The sequence below is a fragment of the Ovis canadensis genome, chromosome X (assembly GCF_042477335.2).
Source record: "Ovis canadensis isolate MfBH-ARS-UI-01 breed Bighorn chromosome X, ARS-UI_OviCan_v2, whole genome shotgun sequence".
NCBI lineage: Eukaryota > Metazoa > Chordata > Mammalia > Artiodactyla > Bovidae > Ovis > Ovis canadensis.
The window spans coordinates 38,964,590-38,982,157 of NC_091727.1; the positions used below are offsets into that span (position 1 = coordinate 38,964,590).

At 40.0% G+C, this 17,568-nt stretch overlaps 1 protein-coding gene across 2 annotated transcripts in view; it reads right to left on the minus strand.

Moving 5' to 3' along the window:
* SRPX (sushi repeat containing protein X-linked) overlaps window positions 1-17,568 on the minus strand; it is a 171,034-nt gene that overhangs the window by 38,480 nt on the left and 114,986 nt on the right. For both annotated transcript variants that reach the window (XM_070289887.1, XM_070289888.1), the window contains one exon: window positions 14,483-14,604. In XM_070289887.1, the coding sequence (XP_070145988.1) occupies window positions 14,483-14,604 (122 nt within the window). The remainder of the gene's footprint in view (window positions 1-14,482; window positions 14,605-17,568) is intronic.

A 17,568-nucleotide genomic window follows, 5' to 3' on the forward strand; every position in this document is an offset into this window, starting at 1 on the left:
AAAGAGAAATAAAAAAAATACAGTCAAATGAGAATTGAAATAAAATATTCTAAAACTTATGAAATGCAGAAAAAGCAGTTCTAAACAAGAATTTCAGGGCAAAAATACTTATCAAGAAAAAGTCTCTAAAAGAACATAACTTTACGCCTGAAAGAACTAGAAAAAGACCAAACAATGCCCAAAGTTAGTAGAAGTAAGGAAATAATGAGGATCAGAGAAGAAATACATGAAGGAGCATCCAGAAAAACAATAAAAAACACCAGTAAAATAAATAAATTTAAAAAAATAAAAGAAAATAAAGAAACTACAATTTCAAAAAAATATTAAAAAGCAGAAAACACTAGAAATGCCATACAGTAGGAGTTTGGTTAACTGAATTACATGGATGTTTCTTGTTGTGTACTGTGAGGCTGTTCAGAATCACATTATAAGAAGATATTTGATCACATAAGGAAATGCGCTTAATGTATAAAATATAAAGCATTGCAAAGCAAAAAAAAAGCTTGTTCTTTGCACAAAGGTAAAATTCATAAAACTTTAGCTGGACTCACCAGGACAGAAAAGAAAGAGGAGACTCACACATGCTACCACAGATATACAAAGGATAAGAGTCTGTTATGAGAAATCATATGCCAAGAAATTTGACAGTCTATGGTTCCAAATAGGAAAAGGAGTACGTCAAGGCTGTATATTGTCACCCTGCTTATTTAACTTATATGCAGAGTACATCATGAGAAACGCTGGGCTGGAGGAAGCACAAGCTGGAATCAAGATTGCCAGGAGAAATATCAATAACCTCAGATATGCAGATGACACCACCCTTATGGCAGAAACCAAAGAAGAACTAAAGAGCCTGTTGATGAAAGTGAAGGAGGAGAGTGAAAAAGCTGGCTTAAAGCTCAACATTCAGAAAACTAAGATCATGGCATCCGGTCCCATCACTTCATGGCAAATAGATGGGGAAACAGTGGAAACAGTGGCTGACTTTATTTTTCTAGGCTCCAAAATCACTGCAGATAGTGATTGCAGCCATGAAATTAAAAGATGCTTACTCCTTGGAAGGAAAGTTATGACCAACCTAGACAGCATATTAAAAAGCAGAGACATTACTTTGACAACAAAGGTCCGTCTAGTCAAGGCTACGGTTTTTCCAGTGGTCATGTATAGATTTGAGAGTTGGACTGTAAAGAAAGCTGAGCACTGAAGAATTGATGCTTTTGAACCGTGGTGTTGGAGAAGACTCTTGAGAGTCCCTTGGACTGCAAGGAGATCCAACCAGTCCATTCTGAAGGAGATTAGCCCTGGGTGTTCATTGGAAGGACTGATGCTAAAGCTGAAACTCTTAATACTTTGGCCACCTGATGTGAAGAACTGACTCATTGGAAAAGACCCTGATGCTGGGAGGGATTGGGGGCAGGAGGAGAAGGGGACGACAGAGGATGAGATGGCTGGATGGCATCACTGACTCGATGGACGTGAGTCTGAGTGAACTCCGGGAGTTGGTGATGGACAGGGAGGCCTGGCGTGCTGCAATTCATGGGGTCACAAAGAGTCGGACATGACTGAGTAACTGAACTGATGATGAAAAAGCATCTTTTTTTGGTGTTAGTTCTAGAAAGTCATGTAGGTCTTCATACAACTATTCAACTTTAGCTTCCACAATATTAGTGGTTGGGGCATAGAGTTGGATTACTGTGTTGCTGAATGGTTTGCCTTGGAAGCAAACTGAAATCATTCTGTCATTTGTGAGACTGAAACCAAGAATGGCATTTTGGACTCTTCTGTTGACTGTAAGGGTGACTCCAATTCTAAGGGATTCATGCCCACAGTAGTAGATATAATGGTCATTTGAATTAAATTTTCCCATTTTCACCCATTTTAGTTCACTGATACCTAAAATGTTGATGTTCACTCTTGTCGTCTCCTTTGACCAGGTCCAATTTACCTTGATTCTTGGACCTAACATTCTACCTTCCTATGCAATATGGTTCTTAACAGCATCAGAGTTTACTTTCACCATCAGACACATCCACAACTGGGCATCGTTTCCACTTTGGTTCAGTCTTTTCATTCCTTCTGGAGCTAGTTCTCTGGCCTTCTTAAGTAGTATATTTGAAATAAACAAGACCTGGAGCTGACTGGGGCTCAAATCATGAGCTTCTTATTGCAAAATTCAGACTTAAATAGAACACAATAGGGAAAACCACTAGGCTATGCATATATAACCTAAATCAAAATTCTCTTGAATATACACTGGAAGTCAAATAGATTCCAAGGATTTAATCCAGAACAAACTGCCTGAAGAACTATGGATGGAGGTTCATAACATTGTGCAGGAGGCAGTGATCAAAATCATCCCAAAGAAAAAGAAATGCAATAAGGCAAAATGGTTGTCTTGAGGAGACCTTACAAATAGCTTAGAAAAGAAGTCAAAGGCAAAGGGGAAAAGAAAGATATACCCATCTGAAAGCAGAGTTCCAAAGAATAGCATGGAGAGATAAGAAAGCCTTCTTATAAACAAACAATGCAAAGACACAGGGGAAAGCAATAGAATGGGAAAGACTAGGAATCTCTTCAAGAAAATTAGAGATACCAAGGGAACATTTCATACAAAGATGGGCACAATAAAGGAAAGAAATGATACGGACCTAACAGAAACAGAAGATATTAAGAAGAGGTGGCAAGAATACACAGGGGAACTATACAAAAAGATCTTTATGACCTGGATAACCACGATGGTGTGATCATTCACCTAGAGCCAGACACCCAGGAGTGCAAAGTCAAGTGGGTTTTAGGAAGCATTACTATGAACCATGCTAGTGGAGGTGATGGAATTCCAACTGAACTATTTTGAATCCTAAAAGATGATGCTGTGAAAGCGCTGAACTCAACATGCCAGCAAATTTGGAAAACTCAGGAGGGGTCAGATGACTGGAAAAGGTCAATTTTCATTCCAATTCCAAAGAAAGGCAATGCCAAAGAATGTTCAAACTATCGCAAAACTGCCCTCATTTCACATGCTAGCAAGGTATGCTCAAAATTCGTCAAGCTAGGCTTTGACAATACATGAACCAAGAACTTCCAGATGTACAAGCTGGTTTAGAAAAGGCAGAGGAACCAGTGATCAAATTGCCAACATCCGTTGGACCATAGAAAAAAGCAAGGGAGTTCCTAAAGATCATCTGCTTCATTGAGTAGGCTAAAGCCTTTGACTGTGTGAAAGTGAAAGTGAAGTAGCTCAGTCATGTCTGATTCTTTGCGACCCCCATGGACTGTAGCCTACCAGGCTCCTCCATCCATGGGATGCTCCAGGCAAGGATACTGGAGTGGGTTGCCATTTCCTTCTCCAGGGGATCTTCCCGACCCAGGGATTGAACCCGGGTCTCCCACATTGCAGGCAGTCGCTTTACCGTCTGAGCCACAAGGGAAGCCCTTTAACTGTGTGGACCATAACAAACTGGAAAATTCTTCAAAAGATGTGAATACCAAACCAATTTTCCCTGCCTCCTGAGAAACCTGTAACTAGATCAGAAGCAATATTTAGAACCAGACGTGGAACAACAGATTGGTTCCAAATTGGGAAAGAAGTACATCAAGGCTGTATATTGTCACCCTGATTATTTAACTTTTATGCAGAGTATAGTCATATGAAATGGTGGGGATGAAACTCAACCTGGAATCAAGATTGCCAGAAGCAATATCAATAACTTCAGATATGCAGATGACACCATCCTAATGGAAGAAACTGAAAAGGAACTACAGAGGCTCTTGATGAAGGTGAAAGAGGAGAGTGAAAAGGCTGGCTTAAAACAACATTCAAAAAACTAAGATCATGGTATCTGGTCCCATCACTTCATGGCAAATAGATGCGTAAAAATGGAAACAGTGAGACATTATTTTCTTTGGCTCTGAAATCACTGCCTACAGTGACAGCAGCCACAAAATTAAGATGCTTGCTCCTTAAAAGAAAAGCTATGACAAACCTAGACAGTGTATTAAACAGCAGAGACAACACTTTGCCAACAAACATCCATCTAGTCAAAGCTATGATTTTTCCAGTAGTCATGTATGGATGTGAGAGGTGGACCATTAGAGCACGGAAGCATTGCTGCTTTCAAACTCTGGTGTTGGAGCATACTCTTGAGAGTGGCTTGGACAGCAAGCAGATCAAACCAGTCAATCCTAAAGGAAATCAACCCTCAATATTCATTGGAAGGACTGATACTGAAGCTCTGATACTTTGGCCACTTGATGCAAAGAGCCAACTCATTGAAAAGACCCTGATGCTGGGAAAGATTGAGGGCAGGCGGAGAAGAGGGTGACAGAAGATGAGATGATTGGACAGCATCACCAACTCAATGGACATGAGTTTGAGTGAACTCCAGAAGTTAGTGAAGGGTAGGGAAGCTGGGCATGCTTCCATTCATGGGGTTGCAAAGAGTCAGACATGACTGAGCGGCTGAACAACAATAAGAAAGCAGCAGAAATGGAAAAATCACTTTTGTAATTGTATGAAAATGAATAAATACATAGGAGTAAACGTAATCAAGAAGTTAAAAGACTTGTACATTGAAAACAATAGACATTCCATTTCAAAGCTGTGAAGCCTTTGGTAAAAGCACAAGGCAGTGGTTCACTCACTGTGATCCCCAGACCACAAGCATCAGCAACACCTGGACACTTGCTAAAAATGCAAGTTCACAGGCCCCTCCCTAGACCAAGTGAGTCAGAAACTCTGGGGCCCCACACAGCTTAACAGCCTTCCTGGAGATTCTGAGGCAGGATAAAGCTAGAGAACTATTGTATAAATCATTTATGCAGCTTATTTTTTGTTACATCATCAGCATTAGTCTATGGAGGTCTACAATAGCCTCAACATATAAAACCTGAATCACAGAAGTTTTCTTGAATCAGATTTTTCTATCCTTCAAATTTAAGCAATTTAAAAATCACATCAAGGTTTTATAAATATTCTCTCTACATATCTGCAATCCAGAAAAAAAAAAAAACCTTTTAGTAAATTATACAAGAGGATTTTCAAATCACTGACAGAGCCTTTCAGGAGTTAGTTCTTAATGAGCAACAGCTTCATGAAACCTATTTTGAGAATTTTCAATGAAAATTTTTAGATGTCAACTGTCCTCTTAAGTTTTCTTATCTTCAAATTGAAGTGTTGGTAATCATACATATATTCTTAAAGGCTACCATCACGCACTGGAAATAGTAAAGCTGATTCCATTCAGAGTCATTTACTTACTTAGCACCTGCATGGCACCAGGTGCTATGCTAGGTAGCAAATGCTAAAAAGATCTAGTACTGACCTCAAAGTGTTAAACCTAGGGAATTATTAGATGCAAATACAGCAGGAGAAAAAAATGAATAAATAAAAGCTGATGAGTGTTCCCAGTATTTTCCTTCAGCTAACTAAAGAGAGTTCTGTTCAGTTCAGTCACTCACTCTTGTCTGACTCTTTGTGACCCCATGGACTGCAGCACGCAAGGCCTCCCTGTTCATCACCACTTCCCAGAGCTTACTCAAACTCATGTCCATTGAGTCAGTGATGTCATCCAACCATCTCATCCTCTGTCATTCCCTTCTCCTCCCACCTTCAATCTTTCCTGCCGGGAGCCACCATGGGAGATCCCACCCATGACAAAGTTCATGTGGAAGAGAACTGTTAAGCAAGGCTTCAGAACTCAAGGGGCTCCCTAGGCTTTCTCGAGCATCTACCCCAAAACCAGAATCTGTCTGTTTCACTATTTCATGACTTTCACCAACTCCTCTGATATTAACAGGGGGCTAACCCTGACCACCTTTTGCTGGAGAAAATCAACTTAGGGCTATAGCTAATGAGTCTCCTGGACATGAGAGGAATATTTCAAATCAAACCCCCTCTGTTAGCATTCTAGCTTGCTCGGCAGGTATATCTAGACTCTTACAGCTACGCATGTGATTATTTACAGCCTCCCAACTGTGAGAGGCACAGAAAGCCTAAAACATAGAGCCTTTGAAACAGTTAAAAGTTATTAAGAGTAGTGCTAGTGCTGATGTAGGATTTCATTATTGGGCCAATGCTTGTTGCTAAGTTCCCATATCTCTTATCCACTGTGCACCTGGGAATGCATTAGTTAACATAGTGAGAATGCTAGAAAAACAAGTGTAGCCTTGAATTTAACCATATCAGACTTTTGAGCTAATTGGTTCTTTCTTGTAACTCACTGCACCTTTGCTCTGTGAAAAACGTTAACTCTGTTTGGCATTTTCTGAGGCTGACATAGATTAGAAATATAAAGAAAAAACACTTTGAGGGAAAATAAGTTTTCTGGTTGAGCAGCCTTTATCAAAAGAGGGTCATAAAATGTTCACAGGCCTCCAAAGCCAGAAGATACTGTACACAACATCATTTGTGGGAAAGGTATGCAAAAAAATCCTGGTTTCGATAAGGGCAAAACTGCTGGAATGTTTGGGCTGACTTGGTATGACCTTGCATCTTTCATTTCCCTCTATGTATAAGGCAAGGTATAAAAGTACCTTTTGAAAAATAAAGCTTTTGGGCCTCGCTCACCAAAGCAGCTTGGTCACCTCGTTTTTTTTTTTTTTTTTTTCCTTTTTTTTCTGTTTTGGGGGTAGATGCTTGAGAAAGCCTAGGGAGCCCCTTGAGTTCTGAAGCCTTACTTAAGAGTTCTCTTTCGTATGAACTTTGTCATGGGTGGGATCTCCCATGGTGGCTCCTGGCATCTCCCCCGCTCACTCTTGTCTCTTTGTGACCTCATGGACTGCAGCACGACAGGCCTCCCTGCTCATCACCAACTCCCAGAGCTTACTCAAACTCATGTCCATGGAGTTGGTGATGTCATCCAACCATCTCATCCTCTGTCGTTCTCTTCTCCTCCCATCTTCAATCTTTCCTAGCATCAGGGTCTTTTCCAATGAGTCAGTTCTTCACACCAGGTGGCCAAAGTATTGGAGTTTCAGCTTCAGCATCAGCCCTTACAGTGAATATTCAGGACTGATTTCCTTTAGGATGAACTGGTTGGATCTCCTTGCAGTCCAAGGGACTCTCAAGAGTCTTCTCCAACACCACAGTTCAAAAGCATCAATTCGTTGGCGCTCAGCTTTCTTTATAGTCCAACTCTCACATCCATACATGACTACTGGAAAAACCATAGCTTTGACTAGACATATCTTTGTTGGCAAAGTAATGTCTCTGCTTTTTAATAAGCTGTCTAGGTTGGTCATAACTTTTCTTCAAAGGAGCAAGCGTCTTTTAATTTTATGGCTGCAGTCACCATCTTCAGTGGTTTTGGAGCCCAAAAGAATAAAGTCTGACACTGTTTCCACTGTTACCCCATCTATTTGCCATGAAGTGATGGGACCAGATGCCATGATCTTAATTTTCTGAATGCTCAGTTTTAAGCCAACTTTTCCACTTTCCTCTTTCACTTTCATCAAGAGGTTCTTTAGTTCTTCTTTGCTTTCTGCCATAAGGGTGGTATCATCTGCATATCTGAGGTTATTGATATTAGTCCCAGAAATCTTGATTCCAACTTGTGTTTCATCCAGCTCAGCACTGCTCATGATGTACTCTGCATATAAGTTAAATAAGCAGGGTGACAATATACACCCTTGACATACTCCTTTCCCGATTTGGAACCAGTCTGTTTTTTCCATATCCAGTGCTAACTGTTGCTCTTGACCTGCTTACAGATTTCTTAGGAGGCAGGCCAAGTGGTCTAAACTAAAGAGAATTCAGGCCTATTTATAATTTTCATCCCTGGCCTTCTGAATTTTTCATCCTGATGTGGGTGGGGTAGACTCTCTGTGAGAAAAGAGGTATAAATCAAATATTTGCTGGGTCAAAAGGCAGATGGAATGAATGCCACAGAGCAACTAAACCTGTGAGCCACAACTATTGAGCCTGTGCTCTAGAGCCCAGGAACCTCAGCTACTGAACCCACATGCCACAACTACTGAAGGCTGCAACCTCTAGAGCCTGTGCTCCACAGCAAGAGAAGCCACTGCAATGAGATGTCTGTATACCACAGTGTAGGCACCACTCGCTGCAACTAGCAAAAGCCCACACAGCAGTGAAGAACCAGTGCAACCAAAACTAAATAAATAAAATTTTAAAAACTAAAGCTACCATGTAATCCAGCAATCCCACTCTTAGATATATATCTAGAGAAAAGCATAATTCAAAAAGATATGTGCATGCCAATGTTCATAGCAGCACTATTTACAATAGCCAGTACATGGAAGTAACCAAGTGTCCATCAACAGAGGAAAGGATAAAGATATTGTGTGTACACACATAGAGACACATACACCCACATATATATGGCATGGAAAATTACTCAGCAACAAAAAAGAATGAAACAATGCCATTTGTAGCAGCTTAGATGGACCAAGAGATTGCCATACTAAGTAAGTCAGACAGAGAAAGACAAATATTATATGATATCATTCATATGTGGAATCTAATTTTTAAAAAACAATGTAAATGAACTTATTTGTAACACAGAAACAGATTTATACATATTGAAAAGAAACATATACTTACCAAAGGGGAAACATGGAGGAGGAGGAGGAATAAATTAAGAGCTTTGGATTAACATATATCCATTACTCTATAAAGGTTGATAACCAAGAAAGACCTAATATGTAGCACAGAAAACTTTACTAAATATTGTGTAATAACCTATGTGAGAAAACAACCCAATAAAGAATGATTATAGGTATAACTAAGTCACTTTGCTGTATAAAGGAAACTACAGAATATTGTAAAGAAACTACACAACAATAAAATAAAAAAGAAAGAAAACATTCATACACCTCAATGTTCACAGCACTACTATTTACAACAGCCAAGACATGGAAGCAACCTAACTGTCCATTCACAAATGAAGGCATAAAGAAGATGTGGTATATATACACGTAATATTACTTAGCTATAGAAAAGAAATAATGCCATTTGCAAAGTGGATGGAATTAGAAATTATCTTATTAAGTGAATAAAGCCAAAGGACAAATATTATGTGACATCACTTATATTTGGAATCTAAAAAAATGATTGAAATAAACTTGTTTTTTCATGTCACATTTATTATCTTTTAATCCTGTGTATCCCTTAAGTAGCTATTGTAGTTGTTTTACTACTTTTGTCTTTAAACCTTTATGCTAGCTTTATAGATCCACTACTTTTATTAACATATCTACATTTTAAACATTGTAATCATTTTTAAATGGAAGTAGTTAAATTATTTTAGGTATCCAACAAAGTGATAGTTATACATAAATACAGATATATATATTTTCAGATTCCTTTCCATTATAGGCTATTGAATATTGTTCCCTTTGACATATAGGAGGTATTTGTTATTTCTCTTTTTTTCTACTAGTGTATATATGTCAAACCCAGCTTCCTAATTTCACCCAGTCTCCCTCAACCCCACACTATCCTATTTGGTAAGCTTAAATTTGTTTTCTATCTCTGTGAGTCTATTTATTTTGCAGAAATATTTGAGTTCCTTTAGAATGTATTCAAACTTAATTTGTTATCAACTTAAACCACTATAAATAGTTTATATATACATTTCATGGTGACCAGTAGATACAAACCTACAGTAGATACACAAAGGATAATGAGAAAGTAATCTAAGCATACTGCTAAAGCCATCTAATCACATAGAAAGAGAACAAGAGAAGAAAGTAACAGAGCAACTATAAAACAGCGAAAACAATTAAGAAAATGGCAATAAGTATGCATCTATCAATAATTTAAGTGGACTAAATTATCTAATAAAAAGAAAGGGTAGCTGAATGGATTAAAAAAAATCAAGACCTATCTATGTGGTGACTACAAGGGACACAATTCAGATGTGAGGACACACAAAATGAAATTAAAGGAATGGAAAAATATATCCAATGCAAGTGCAAACTAGAAGTAACCTGGATAGCTATGCTTAGACAGAATATTTTAAGATAAAGACTATAATGCTCTAAAGAAGGGTGATTCATAGTGATAAAGGGTTCAATCCAAAAATAGGATATAATATTTGTTAAATATATATACATATGTGTGTGTGTGTGTGTGTGTGTGTGTGTGTGTGTGTGTGTATAACTGGCACAGTGGCACTTAAATAAATAAAGCAAATATTAACAGACCTAAAAAGACAAATACGAGGAGAAGGATAGTAGGGGACTTTAATATCCAGTTTACAACAATGAATAGATCATCAAAACAGAAACAAGGCAAAATGGTTGTTTGGGGAGGCCTTGCAAATACCTAAGAAAAGAAGCAAAAGGCAAAGCAGGAAAGGAAAGATATTACCCATCTGAATGCACAGCTCCAAAGAAAACCAAGGAGAGATAAGAAAGCCCCCTAAATGAACAATGCAAAGAAAGAGAGAAAAGCTATAGAATGGGAAAGACTAGATCTCTTCAAGAAAATCAGAGATACCAAGGGAACATTTCATGCAAAGATGGGCACAATAAAGGACAGTAATGGTATTGACCTCACAGAAGCAGAAGATATTAAGAGGTGGCAAGAATACATAGAAGAACTGTACAAAAAGTCTTAATGACCCAGGTAACCCAATGATGTGATCACTCACCTACAGCCAGACACCCTGAAGTGTGAAGTCAAGTGGGCCTTAGAAAGCATCACTATGAACAAAGCTAGTGGAGGTGATGCAATTCCAGCTGAGCTATTTCAAATCCTAAAAGATGATGCTGGTAAAGTGCTGCACTCAACATGCCAGCAAATTTGGAAAACTCAGCAGTGGCCACAGGACCAGAAAAGGCCAGTTTTCATTCCAATCCCAAAGAAGGGCAATGCCAAAGAATGTTCAAACTACTGCACAGCTGTGCTTGTTTCACATGCTAGCAAAGTAATGCTCAAAATCCTTCAAGCTAGGCTTCAACAGTACATGAACCAAGAAATTCCAGATGTACAAGCTGGATTTAGAAAAGGCAAAGGAAACAGAGATCAAAAAGCCAACATCAGTTGGATCATTGAAAAAGCAATGGAATTCCAGAAAAAAACATCTACTTGTGCTTCACTGAGTAGTCTAAAGCCTTTGACTGTGTAGATCACAATAAAATGTGGAAAATTCTTAAAAAGATGGGAATACCAGATCACCTTACCTGCCTCCTGAGAAACCTGTATGCAGGTAAAGAAGCAACAGTTAGAACCAGACATGGAACAACAGACTGGTTCAAAATTGGGAAAGGAGTACGTTAAGGCTGTATATTTCCACCCTCCTCATTTAACTTATATGCAGAGTACATCATATGAAAGGCTGGGCCGGATGAATCTTAAGCTGGAATCAAGATTTATGGGAGAAATATCAGTAACCTCACGTATGCAGAAGACACGATGCTAATGGCAGAAAGAAAAGATGAACTAGAGTTGCATGATGACGATGAAATAGGAGAGTGAAAAAGCTGGCTTAAAACTCAACATTCAAAACACTAAGATCACGGCATCTGGTCCCATCACTTCATGGCAAATAGATGGGGAAACAATGGAAACAGTGGCAGACTATTTTCTTGGACTCCAAAAACACTGTGGCAGTGACTGCAGCCTCAAAAGATGCTTGCTCCATGGAAGAAAAGACATGACAAACCTGGACAGTGTATTACAAGCAGAGACATCATTGTGCCAACTAAGGTCTTCAGTGAAAGCTATGGTTTTTCCAGTAGTCATGTATAGATGTGAGAGTTGGACCATAAAGAAAGCTAAGTTCCAAAGAATTCATGCTTTTGAACTGTGTTGTTGGAGAAGTCTCTTGAGAATCCCTTGGACAGAAAGAGATCAAAGCAGTCATTCCCAAAGGAAATCAACCCTGAATAGTCATTGGAAGGACTAATACTGAAGCTGAAGCTCCAATAGTTTGGTCACCTGATGTGAAGAACCGACTCTTTAGAAAAGACCTTGATGCTGGGAAAGATTGTGGACAAGAGGAGAAGGTGGCGATAGAGAATGAGATAGTTGGATCATCACTGACTCAATGGACATGAATTTGAGCAAACTCTAGGAGATAGTGAAGGACAGGGAAGCCTGCCATGTTGCAGTCCATGGGGTTGCAATAAGTCAGACGCAACTGAGCAACTGAACAACAACAACAACAATAATAAGGAAGCACCAGAAATAGAAAAATCACTTTTATAATTGTAGCGAAATGAATAAATACTTAGGAGTAAACTTAACCAAGAAGTTTAAGGACTTTTACATTGAAAACAACAGACATTCTATTTCAAAACTGTGAAGCATTTGGTAAAAGCACAAGGCAGTGGTTCACTGACTGTGATCCTCAGACCACAAGCATCAGCAACACCTGGAAACTTCCTAGGAATGCAAGTTCTCAGGCCCCACTATAGACCAAGTGAGTTAGAAACTCTGGGGCTGGGCTCCTGCACTCTTTATCAGCCCTCCCAGAGATTCTGAGGCAGGGTAAAGCTTGAGATCCACTGCACAAGTCTTTTATGCAGCTTATTTACTGTTTAAATCATTAGCATTAGCCTACAGAGGTCTATAGTAGCCCCAACATATACAACCTGAATCATAGAAATTTTCTTAAATCAGATTTTTCTATCCTTCAAAGATTCTCTCTGTATATTTGCAATCCAGGAAAACTCTTCGTTAAATTCTGCAGTGTTCTTTTTAGGAAAAAAAAAAAATCATTGACATACCATAGCATATGTATAGGTAGTTCTAAATGTGCAATAGCTTCATGAAATCTACTTCAAGAATTTTCAATAAAATTTTTCAGATGGCAACAGCCCTCTCACATTTTCTTATCTTCAATTTGAAGTGTTGGGAATGATACAGATACTCTTAAAGAGTACTGTCACCCCTGGAAATAGTAAAGCTGATTGATTCCCTTTGAATCACTTAGCACCAACATAGCACCAGGCACTGTGCTAGGTACTAGGTAGCAAATTCGAAAAGATCTAGCTCTGACCTCACAAGTGTCACCCCTACAGAGGTACTAGATACAAATGCAGGAGGACAAAAATGAATACATAAAAGCTGATGAGTGTTCCCTGGCTTCTCCTTCAGTCAACAAAAGAGAATTCAGGCCTCTTTCTCATTTTCCATCCCTGGCCTTCTGAATTTTTGATCCTGTTGTGGATGGGCCTGTTGTGGACTCTGCGAGGAAACAGGTATAAATCAAATGTGTGGTGGGTCAAAAAGCAGATGGAATGCCGCTGAGCAACTAAGCCCATGTGCCACAGCTATTGAACCTGTGCTCTTGAATCAGGAGCTGCAACTACTGAAGCCCACATATCTAGAGCCCACGCTCCATAACAAGAGAAGCCACTGCAATGAGAAGCTTGCACACCACAACTAGAGAGTAGCCCCTGCTCGCTGCAACTAAAGAAAAGCCTGGGGAGCAATGAAGACCCAGCACAGCAAAAAATAAGTAAAATTATTTTTTTTAAGCCAGATGGAAAATAAGGAAATTAAAAAAAAATAAATTGTTATGTCACTACATAACAACACTTGCTAAAGACATATTTTCATCATGATAAGGAATTTCTGTGAACTTTTTTGAAAATCTGTGATATGGTTCACCAAGTTTTATTTCATTTTCTTCTTCCTGAGTATATACAAAGACCATATTTCCCAGTCTCCCTTGAACTCTGATTACAATCATGTGATGAGTTCTGGCCAATGGATTCAGAGTCAGCAATTTTATGCTTCCAATATGACACACATGCACACACAAATGGCATTCTTTTTTCACTCTTTCCCCTTCTTTGTACAACCCGGAAGTAATATCTTCTGGGATGTGGATGCTACAAGATAGTGGAACTACCAATAGCTTGGGACCATAAGAACAGAGATATACCCCCTCCTCTACAGAGCATGAGAGAAAAAGATGAGAAAGGAAGGTTTTTAAAGAGCTTTGCTTTTTCTATTATTCTTTTCACAGTGGTCAAAAGACACAAGCAAAAGTTTGAGTCGCTCTGAAATTACCTTTTGGCTGCTAATTTTTGCTTTTTTAATGCACCATTACTCAGAGTCCGAACACCATGATTCTGGCATTATACGTTACCAAAATAAAATAGTTGTTAAAATGGGGCTATGGATATGCACCCTGGAAGCATGGAGGAACAGGATGCCAAGCCTGGAAAGGCTAAACTGGATGCCTGCCCTCTTAATAAGACCAAAGACTGCTTAAGGTCCTTTTTGTATTCTCTCCCCTTTCCATCCCTCCCCAACCAAGGGAAAAATAAACACAAAGACAAAGCAAAGACACCTGGTGGGGGGGAGAGGAAGAACCCTGGTGATTACCCTCTGCGTTATATATTTCGATAAGCAGCCACATGCCAATTAGCATGGTTATAATGCTCCCAGAACAAAAGTACTGAAACATTGCCTGCAATCAAGACTCAATAGACAGAAATCAGGGACCCTGATCAGAAAAAAGTACATTTATAGGTAACAACGTTTAAGAGGAGAACTTCCCCCTACCTGAGCTGCAGGGCCAGGGCTGGAGGCATCACCTTTGCTCCTATCCTGCCGATGAGGGTTGGGAACACCCCTACCAGCTCCACTACAGTGATGTGTCGAAGATCCAGGCCACATTGTGCTTGCTGGAAAAAAAAATCCAAGATAGGAGGTGTAAGTGTAGCTAAAGAAAATCCATGTCAAACTACAGGCTGACAGAAGCAGTGCTGTTCTGTTTGGGGAAGTTTCTCTGCCCACTCCATACTGTCCTGAAGATAGTTGAGAAATCGGGGTTAAACTAATGGCTATAAAACCCAAATACCTTCCTAAAGGAATCATTCAGAAATGACTTGGCAATGAGATTTTGAAAACCTAAGCAAAATGACAGTGTATGTATTTCCAGGTGGGGTGAGACTTTGCATGAGCCAAATTTCCTAACAAGTATCAAAGACCACCTCCAGAGGATTTTCATTTGTATTTGCAAGGACAAAAGATTACTTCTAGTGTCCCCTTATCTGCCCATTCTTCCACCCCTCACACTCACCAGCCCAAAGCCCACACACACACTAACATGGTGAAGAAACTAGGATAAGACATTCCAACCCCCATCTGATGCCATGCTTTCTTTCTTTTTTTAATTGGTGACCTGGGTTTGGTGGTTGCCACCCAATTCCCAGGTGGCACTAGCGGTAAAGAACCCACCTGCCAATGCACGTAGACCTAAGAGACAGAGATGCAGGTTCGATCCTTGGGTCGGGAAGATACCCTAGAGGAGGGCATGGCTACCCACTTCAGTATTCTTGCCTGGGAAATTGCATGGACAGAGGAGCCTGGTGAGCTACAGTCCATGGGGTTGCAAAGAGTCACACACAACTGAAGTGACTCAGCACATATGCACGCCTGCACCCAGTGGACACCACTTGATGACCTGGCTCTGGTGGCTGGAGGGATTACAATGCTGGGTCACACATGACTCTAATAGTTTTTGCTGGGCTACCACCTCCAGGTCATTGCAGAGACAGCAAACTAAAATACGCCCCCAGTTTCTGTGAAAGAGGTCTCATTTTTTCTCCTGGATCTTCAGCCTTAAGGACAGGTTTCAGGCTTGGCACACATCTTGAGACCTACAGAGAGGCTCTCAGGGAATACAGGCCAGGGACACCATTTTTGTTCTCTCCCTCTGGACAGTCCCCCTGCTATGCCCAGGCAGGGGAGATGATACATAGCCTCATCCACTACAGACTGAGGCTCCTGTCACTTCCAGACCAGAAAGCCTATTTGGGAAAATTTGAGAGTTGCCTGAAATGGGCCTTCCCAGTAAAGTCATTGCCCTACCCACTCTGGAGTGTGGCCCCCAGCTGACAGGAAGAGTTGGTGAGAATACCTGGAAGCTGTAAAACCCAGCAGCTCTTAACTGAGAGGCGAGTGAGCAGAGCTGATGGCTGCCAGAGCAAAGGAAGTGGCCCTGTTCAGCCAAGGAACTTGATATTTGAGTTGGCTTGAGTCAAGGTCACAAACTAAGAACATCCGTGGCATTGAAGGTGCTTTTCCCACCATGCCCAGGAATGGAAAACCATTCACAACCTCACTTATAACTGAATCCTACCTTCAGATCACCTGACCAAGGAACTGAAGCCTAACACACCAGGAGCTGTATCACCCAGCCAACAGCCCTGCTTATGGTGCATTTGAACAGAACACAGACTGTAGCTTTCTCTGTCTGCAGAGCAAAACTGGTGTCCTTACCTAGGCAAAATATTCAGTGCACACTCTTGTTTGACTTGGGTCCCCAGACCATGAGCCATGCCAACTCTGGGTCCCTTCCTGCTGCTTTGCCAGAGGAGGGAAGCTAATTCATAGCCGCACCTACGGCTGGGCATATTACCCAGTCTAAAGCATCTAGTAAGCCTGAGGAGAATCTAGAATTCATGAAGCACATCCTACAGCTGCATTTGGGCAGGGAACTAAGATGGCAGACCTACCCAGCTGTTCTCAGTCAATGGCACACCCCCGCCACCAAGCTCAGAGCTCGAACCGATGCTTCAGCCAACCAGACCCTAGTAGCAAGCCCCACCTTCCCAAGGACATTACCAGCAGATATATCCAGAAACCTAACAGAGCTGACTGAAGAATTGTCTCTGCCAAAGTAAACCTGAACTGTCTGGAAAAGGAGATCACATACTCAAATGAATAGATGCCAATAAAAAGAATCAAGGATCATGAAAAAGCAAGTGTGTCTGATACCACCAAATGTAATTAATAAAGGGCCAATAACTGACCCTAAGAAATTGAAGAGCTATGAACTTTCAAAGAATTCAGAATAATTCTCTTAAAGAGGTTTTGTGAGCTATAAGAACAGACAACTAAATGAAATTAGAAAAAATGAACAGGAGTTTGACAAAGAAATATAAACCATGAAAAAAAATCATACAGCTGAATAATAAAATAACTTAAAAATTCAACAGAGAGCCTCAAAAGCAGATTCAACTGTGCAGAAAAATAATAAACCTGGGAAACAGATCATTTGAAATTATCCAGTCAGAGGAACAAAAAGGAAAAATAATGAAAAAGATTGAAGAGAGCCTAAGGGACTTATAGGACACAATGAAAAATATTTGCATTCTGGGAATTCTAGAAGGAAGAAAGGGACAAAAAGTGTATTTCAGTAAATAATGGCTGAAAAATTCCCAATCCTTGGGAGAGAACTAGACATCTAGATCCAAAAAGGATGCCAAATAGATTGAACCCAAATAGGCTACACCAGGACATATTATAATTATATAGTCAAAAGACAAAACCAAAGAATTTTTAAAGCAACAAGAGAAAAGAGAGAAGTTACATACAAGGGAACCTCCATAAGACTGTCAGTGGTTTAATAATGGAAATTTTTCAGACCAGAGAATGGTATGACGTATTCAAAATATTGGGAGGAAAAACTGTCAACCCTAGAAATTCCATATCCAGTAAAGCTCCCCTACAGAAATGAAAGAGAGACAAATACTTTTCTGAGAAAACAAAAGCTGAGAGAGTTCATCACCATTAGACCTGCTTTATAAGACTTCTTTGAGTGGAAGTACAGTCAGCCCTCCATATCCACAAGCTACAGATCC